Below are 8,151 nucleotides of genomic sequence, written 5' to 3' on the forward strand. Positions count from 1 at the left end.
ATGATGTTGGACATAGTCCCCAATTCGATCAGCCACCTCAGGAGCCAGGCCTTTCTTTGCCACCATTTCATGTCTCACATCTCTCCAAGATATCTGCATAAACACCCAAACATTACGTCAGCCAAGTCCTTTGTTCTCTTGCTGGAAAGAGATATTTCATTTCTTTTAGTATGAGCATCCTAGATTAATAATAGTATACTCAAAAAATCAGAGGCAACTAAGAAATCCAGTCACAATCCCCACCATACAACTCAGATCTTGCATCAGAATGTCTCCTTACCTCCCTCCCATATTCAGCTTACTTCATGCACTATCTCTTTATTTTTCTCTAATGGTATAAATTTCTGAACAGGACAAAAACCTAAATAAACTCTTTATTACCTTGTCTAATTTGTCCATCGAAGCACAGATAGTACGGAACTTGCTTTCAGGAACACCACAGACAGCAAAGATCCCATCCACAATCCGCCGATCATTGACCTGTAAACTCAATGAAACCCAAGGGTCCTGTCAAGGTCCTTTCCCTGAAAACAATGGCGGTTCCTAACTTTCTGACTTGTACAAGGAACAAAAAGGAAATCTCATGGGAAGAGCACTCATACACACAAACACACACAGCCAAATCCAGACTTCTCATTAGTCTTTTTTTTTAATTTTATTTGTGTGTGTGTGTGTGTTTCTGTGGCCAGCTCAGCCCACCAGGGGGCAGCGCTGGCTGGCATGTGGTGCTGGGGGATTGAACCGTGGTCCTGTGCTTTGCTAAGCTTGTTCTAAGTAGGTGCTTTAGACCACTGAGCCATCTCACCAGCCCCTTCTCATTAGTCTTGACCTTACCTTAATGAGAAAGTCTCCCAGTTGCAACCCACTTAGGATTTCACACATGATCTTCAAACATTCTGCATCAGGGATCATAGGGTCAAACTGACCAGCAATATCAAAATCCTACAGCAAAAAAAGACCAGAAAAAACCTCCACTGATCCACCAATTCCCTGGGGTTAACTATCAAATTACGCTGTCTACATCAGGTCACTTACACACTGGTAGAACTCCCGATAGCGGCCTTGGACTATAGTTGGACTTTCCCTTCGCCACACCTTTCCAACTTGGTATCGTTTCATCTTCTTCAGTTTATTCATGGCCAGATAACGAGCAAAAGGAACCTCACGTAACTAGGTTAAGGAAAATACAGCAGTCAATGCTTAGTTCCAGTATACACACGTTAAAGGGGACTGGACCTCTATTTGATGTTATCCAATAGGATGAGAATGAGGACCTTCCCCATCATGTTTCCCACTATCCCCAAGACTTCACAGTATCTGGCATTCAATACATACTAAATAGTGTCAAATGAAGGAATCTCTCCTAGCAAAACTGGAAGTTGAGCATAAAGCAAGAAAAGAGAAATGACCCAAGGTCTTAGCCAATTCCTCCATTCAGACCAAGATTCAGCTATCTCTAAATACCGTGATCAGGCTTTATAGCCTGGATTTGTCTCCAATACCAAACCTTTGTTTCGGAAAGTGTATGCCAAAGACCAAATGCACTTTAATTACTGAGGATGCCTAATTAAAAATGCAAGATTTCGAATCTTATTCCAATTACAGAATTAAAAATCCCTGGAGAGCAGAGTATGGTTTTGTTTTTGTTTTTGTTTTTTTTGTTTTTTGTGGTACCGGGGATTGAACTCAGGACCCTGTGTTTGCCAGGTAAGCACTTATTCTACTGAGCTATCTCCCTGGCCCCCCAATTTTTTTTTTTTTTTTTTTTTTTTTGCGGAACTGGGGATTGAACTCAGGCCCTTGTGCTTGCCAGGCAAGCACTTATTCTGAGCTATCTCCCCAGCCCCTGAGGGCAGAGTATGTTTCAGGAGACTTTCCCAAGGGATTCTGATAGACACAGAAGTTAAATGAGAGGTCTCCAGGTTAGGCTCTGCTGGCAGAATTGACTTCCAACAGAAACCAGAAGTAAAGGCTACTGCCAATGGAGCCATAATGTCCCGTAGTCATGAGCCTCCCTTTTGTCAGAGAAAGTCCTCTGGATTTAGAAAGAAACAAGTCAGGCTCCAGCACTTAGAAGGATACAGTAAGGTCATAACGAAGGGACAACAGCTCTCCACCTTGATCCTCCAGATCGTAAATGAGTCCATATTGCTCATTATACTTCTCAGTGAGTATTTCCTGCAGGGAAAAATTGGAAAGAACCATAGTTCAAAGGATAAGTCCAGAACACAGAGGAGAAGGTCTCTGGGACACGGAAGGCATGATGAAAAAAAGAGATTCCAGACATTCTTTTCCCCTTACCTTAAGCTCAAATGCTGGTGTATCCAATCCCTTTGCTCCATGACGTTTAAAGCAACTGATAACTATATCAAGAATTTTCTCCCTTACAACCATCTGCTGGGGACTAAGATCCCTAGTGCCCTGAAAACCAAAAGTGGTCATGTACAAACAGAACACCAGTACATTTAAAACAAAGAGTTATGGCACACATCTGTAATCCCAGCATTCAAGAGGCTGAGGCAGGAGGATCGCTGTGAGTTTGAGGCCAGCCTGACGGACAAAGTGAGCTCAAGGCCAGCCTGACCTGCATAGGGAAACCCTGTCTTGAGAGAAAGGGGGGGGGGGGGAGAATATTATATCTATAATGTAAAGTGTACATTGAATTTTTGTTTCTCCTTTCTTTTTTTGTAGAGTACAAGAACTTATACATACTAGACAAGCACTCTACCAATAATCTACATCCTTACCCCTTTTTATTTTTGAGACAGAATCTTGCTACATTGTCCCAGGCTGGCCTTGAACTTATGACCTTCCTGCCTCAGCTTCCAAGGAGTTGGGATTATGTTGGCCTGAAATTTCTTTACTTTAGATAACTCCGAGCCTCACCTACTATGTCAAGAATAGAAAAGGTTTGTCTTTTTGCTTTTGTTTGAAACTTTACTCAAAAAAGTTACTATAAGAAGTTACAAAAGGACTGAGGCTATAGCTCAGTAGCACAGTGCCTTCATGGCAAGAGCAAGGTCCTGCATTCGATTCCTGATACCAAAGTGGGGGGAGTTACAGCGATAAACACAGAAGAGGTCGGTTCCCCATGATATTCTTATGGGATCAGATGGGTAAAGGACATTACCTTTGGGGTCTTGATGATGAAATTTGGTTTCTCTTGATGTGTCTTCAGATGGGATATTAACTTTGCCCCTGCAACCTAGAAAAGAAGAAATATAAAATATGGCTTTTCTGGACACTGGGCAGACCTATCACATCTCTGAATCTATAGACCACCAGCCTGCAAGGATCTGTAACTCTGCACAATATGAAACCAGAGCATTTTATCTATACTGAACTCAGAACCCATACTGTATCTACAATCTTAAGAATCCATATTTTTATCTATATTCTTACAAGTAATATACATGAAGTCAGGTCTCTATCAGGCTTCACTGTATTTGAAGTCTTTAAATGTAAGAAAAAGCTTAAGCACATGGGGAACATAAAGGCACAAAACAAAATATCACTAACACTATGTCAAGAATAGAAAGGGGAAAAAAAAAAAAAGAATAGAAAGAGCTTTTCTTTTTGCTTCTGTTTGAAACTAAACTTAAAAAGCTATTATAAGAAGTTACAGAAGGGCTGAGGCTGAAAACCAAAAGTGGTCATGTACAAACAAAACACAAGTACAGGGGCCGGGGAGATAGTTCAGTGGAATAAGCACTTTCCTGGCAAGCGCAAAGACCTGAGTTCAATCCCCGGTTCTGCAAAAAAAAAAAAAAAAAAAAAAACCACACACACAAAAAAAAACAAGTACAGGAATTAGTAAGAATGCTTCCAATTCTCAGTTCCTACTCAAACAGCAAAAATAAGAATTCTTAGTAAGACAGATCTATTTAGCAGGCTTGGAGATACAGTAAATGCAACTTGAATAAACAGAACCAGCTCAAAAACACAAAACAAGTTTGTTAAATGAAAGGAATGCACTTCCTAAATTAACTCAGTAACTTACAGGATGCTGTGACTGAAAATTAAGCAAAGATCTTAGCTCTGTTGTTCATGACAGCACCAAGAATCTGCTAAGAGGACTTTTGGGACTTTCTGAAATAAGGCAAAACAGAATCACTGAGTTAAATACTACCAGCAGGCTGTATGCCCTTCCAGCACCTGGGGTATGCTAGGTCCTTATTGCAATTCTCTCCCCCAAAGAGAAATCCAGTTCAGTACACAACACAACCCCACCCTCACCGTATATAATTCTTAACCCAAAACTTCTCTGAAAACTGATGATGTTTTTCTCAACGTCAGTTTAATACGAACTCAATCTACTTATTGTCTCTGGCCATCTCATTCACTGGGAATATCCATATATTTGTTTACGAAACACTAAAGTGGCGACTCTAAAGAACTTCGGTTCATGAAATGAAAAACTACATTTAAATAGTCTCTTGCTACGATGTGCAGGTGAGTCATTTAATCTTGCAGCCTGTTTTTTCAAATCGAAATGGAAAACCCCAATCTCTCAAGATAGCTCTAAGTATTCAATAACAAAGCATCCAAAATCCTTGGTTCAATGCCGGTACACAGTGGGTGCTCAGTAAGAAGCAACTGCCATAACTGTCCGTATCTTCAGACCCAGGAGTCGCTCCCTAACAGACCTGAGTTAGCGCAGATGGGCTCACCTGGCTGTGGCAACCTACCGCCCGGATGCACGCAGCGCTGGGCGGTCGCAGGAGCTGGCTCAGCAGCGCGGCGCAGGCCCTCCCGGGCAGCAGGCTGAGCTGGTGCATACTGCGGCACGGCACGGTTTTCACAAACAACAGCCGAGTACTGGGAATGAAGCAGAATCATACCCTGGAGGAGGGTATGGTGCTGGAGCTATGCTTCCCAAGTACTACGGAATTGAGAACCAACCCCACGCTCTACACGCCGATTTGCCCAAGATCCCGACCCGGAAGTGGTTTGAGCACCCTGCGCAGGCCCTCTAGGCCTGTGGGCCCGCGACTCGATAGCCGGAAGTCATCCTGATTGAGGCTGAGTCTTCACAGGCCGGTGCAGACAGCCAGCATTCAGCTCCAGTTGGCCATCGGTATGGCAAATCGTGCTGCGCTGGAGGAGCTGGTACGACTTCAAGGAGAGCGTGTGCGGGGCCTCAAGCAACAGAAGGCCGACGCCGAGCAGGTACGACCCAGGCAGCAGGGGAGATGCAAGTAAAGCCAACGAGGACTTGAAGCCAGGTCTGGACAGACGACAGGGATGTGAAGGAAAGGACTGGGCTGGCAGGGGGAAGGATGTGCGGGTCGTGAGATAGCCACAGTAGATTCCGAGAGAAGCAAGGCTAGGCCAAGGCGGGCAGACCCACCTCGGTTTCTGATAAGGGAGGAATATGGAATGAATGGCTGGGGGAGGGGAGGGAATGATGAGTGGATAGTCCAGCGGCTTTGTTCCCTCCACAGATCGAAGACGAAGTGGCAAAACTCCTGAAACTGAAGGCACAGCTGGGACCTGATGAAAGCAAACAGAAGTTTGTGCTCAAAACCCCCAAGGTACTCTAATGTCATTCCTATAAGGGAGCCTCAGAAAAAGCAAGGGTATCTATATTGGCTTCCCTGAACCGGGTCACTCAGGAGGGTCTGAAATAGTGTAGAGAAACAATAGTTGCTCTGGGCACTTGGGTGGTTTGAACTGTGAGTCATTCTGGGATGGCAAAGTGATGACAGAAATGAAGCCAGCTGGATGCTGGAGGAGTTGACCTGCTGCTGTTACTCCTTTTATCAGTAAATATTCACTGAGTGCTTACTGTGTCCCTAGCATGGTATAAAGCACATGGTATATATCATGGTGGACAATATATCCTGCCCTCATAAGCCTATGTTCTACTTTTAGGGACAAACTTAGGACCACTACTCTGACACATGGATATGTAATTACAAATTGTGATTAGAAAGAAATTCACAAGTGTTCTGAGAAAAAAAAAAAGAGCTAAAGAGTCAGACAAAACCTCACCTGAGGGAGTGCCATATCAGTGGACCTAAGAATAGAGGAGGAGATAGCTAAGGAAAAAGAACAGGAAGATTGGTCCAGGAGTTTGGAAACCTGGAAACAGTAAAGCGATTTGGTAGTATCCAGGAGCTAGAAGACCACCTACACAACTAGAACCAAATAGAGAAGGGAAGTAGACTGCAATGAAGTTGGTGATTCCTAGAATTTCAGTTCAAATACGTTTCTATAAGTTCTGTAAACAGAACTATTTACCTCTTTATCTGGGTTCTCTTGACATTTTATGTATATCTCTTCTGTTGTGCTAATTTCTCATAGGTATTTGTGTAGTTTACTTGCCAGGGAGGCTGAGACCAAGTGCCTTTAAATAAATAGGTATTTCATGAATGTATTTGAAATTGAATTCCTTGTGTGAAGATTAATTCTTTGGGTTCCTAAATTAATTGACGTGTTCCTTTTTACACAGAGCACTTTTTCAAAGATTAAACTTGAAACAGTGTAAAATCCCAAAGCAGTAATGAGATCTATATTCAAACTAGTGAATAAAGTAAACACTTAAAATGGAATTTATGATGTATCAGTCCATCCTCACTTAAATCCAGTAATTGGTAATTTGTATAAAATGTATCTGCCTAGACTATCTCTTAGTGCTGGTTGTTGGAAATAAATTAGAGAACAAATAGTAGTATAATTAGAATTTAAAAGAAAACAATGTTGGAGGGAAAAAAAAGTTGCTCATAAAGTTTACACTTCAACTTTATTATCTATGGCATTAAAAGCAGGACAACCAGAAATTACCTTCCTACTGATGTGGTGCAATAAGAAATAAACAGCACCACCTATAACCATGCTTGCCAAGAAAATTTGAATTTGAATGTAATCAGGCCTTCAGATTATCTGTTCTACAGGAAATACTGGAGACAGAAAAATACTGGTGACACATCAAGGATATTTCTAACCAAATCTAAAAGACACATTGAGGACATTATTAACCAGATCTAAAATATGAAAAAAAAAATTAGGATAAATGACCAATTTCCTCAACAGATAAATGATGTGAAAAGCCAGGAAACACTAGTGGTATAGCTGAGTGGTAGAGCATATGCATAGCATGTGTGTGATCCTGGGTTTAATTCCCAGCACCACCAAAAAGAAATGAAAGTTGTAGATTAAATGGATTGGTATAAATGGATAAGTAGATACAATCCATAGACTTTGCTTAGAATCTAAATCAAATAAGCCACCACAAAAAGATGTTACTGAGGCAGTCAGGAAAAATTGAACCTGGCTTGGTATGAGATAGTATTAAGCGTTGATATTAGTTTTGTTGGTTATAATAATGATACTGTAGTGTTTTAGATTTTTTTTTCTTTGTTTCTTTTTTTTTTGGCGGAACCGGGGTTTGAACTCAGGCCCATGTGCTTGCCAGGGAAGCACTTATTCTACTGAGTCATCTCCCTGGCCCCTAGATTTTCTTAAAGTCCTTTTGTAGTTGTGAATCATACTTGAGTATTGGTGGGTGAAAATGATGTTTGTTAAAATACTTTAGAAAAAAGTGTCAGTTTAAATGAACTATAAGGGCTGGGTGGAATATAAGCTTAGGGGCTGGGGAGATAGCTCAGTAGAATAAGTGCTTGCCTGGCAAACATAAGGGCCTGCATTCAATCCCTGGTTCCACCAAAAAAATAAAAAATAAAAAATAAAAAAAATAAGCTCATTGGTAGAGTTCTTGCCTTGCATGCCCAAGGCTCTGAGTTCAATCCCCAGTATCACCAAAAATGGACGAATGAATGAATGAATAAAATAGAAATAGGGCTGGGGAGATAGCTCAGTAGAATAAGCACTTGTCTGGCAAGTGCAAGGCCCTGAGTTCAATCCCCAGTCCTACAAAAAAATAAAATAAAATAAAATAGAAATAAAAGATGTTATTGATTGCTAAAGCTAGGTAATGGGGCTATGGGTATAACTCAGTGACAGGGTGCTTGCTTATCTAACATGGACCTGAATTCAGTCTCTAGTACCACACACACACACACAAACTTTTTACAGAAATATATCTGTTTCGGGCTGGAGAGATGGCTCAGTGGTCTAAAGCACCTACTTAGAACAAGCTTAGCAAAAGCATCAGGGACCGCGGTTCAATCCCACAGCACCACATGCCAG

General features: G+C 41.6%; 2 protein-coding genes across 2 annotated transcripts in view; one reads left to right on the plus strand and one right to left on the minus strand.

Moving 5' to 3' along the window:
- LOC101585668 (probable histidine--tRNA ligase, mitochondrial) overlaps positions 1–4,933 on the minus strand; it is a 7,161-nt gene extending 2,228 nt beyond the window's left edge. The window contains exons 1-8 of the mRNA XM_004643279.2: positions 4,671–4,933; positions 3,131–3,205; positions 2,302–2,421; positions 2,083–2,178; positions 1,036–1,161; positions 835–942; positions 382–480; positions 6–93 (exon numbers count right to left, since the gene is read on the minus strand). Coding sequence (XP_004643336.1) covers positions 6–93; positions 382–480; positions 835–942; positions 1,036–1,161; positions 2,083–2,178; positions 2,302–2,421; positions 3,131–3,205; positions 4,671–4,778 — 820 coding nt within the window. The 5' untranslated portion in view covers positions 4,779–4,933. The remainder of the gene's footprint in view (positions 1–5; positions 94–381; positions 481–834; positions 943–1,035; positions 1,162–2,082; positions 2,179–2,301; positions 2,422–3,130; positions 3,206–4,670) is intronic.
- A 3-nt stretch (positions 4,934–4,936) lies between these two features.
- Hars (histidyl-tRNA synthetase) overlaps positions 4,937–8,151 on the plus strand; it is a 12,155-nt gene continuing 8,940 nt past the window's right edge. Inside the window, exons 1-2 of the mRNA XM_004643208.2 lie at positions 4,937–5,169; positions 5,445–5,534. Coding sequence (XP_004643265.1) covers positions 5,080–5,169; positions 5,445–5,534 — 180 coding nt within the window. The 5' untranslated portion in view covers positions 4,937–5,079. The remainder of the gene's footprint in view (positions 5,170–5,444; positions 5,535–8,151) is intronic.

This window comes from Octodon degus, unplaced genomic scaffold (assembly GCF_000260255.1).
Source record: "Octodon degus isolate 3935 unplaced genomic scaffold, OctDeg1.0 scaffold00169, whole genome shotgun sequence".
NCBI classification, from domain to species: Eukaryota; Metazoa; Chordata; class Mammalia; order Rodentia; family Octodontidae; genus Octodon; species Octodon degus.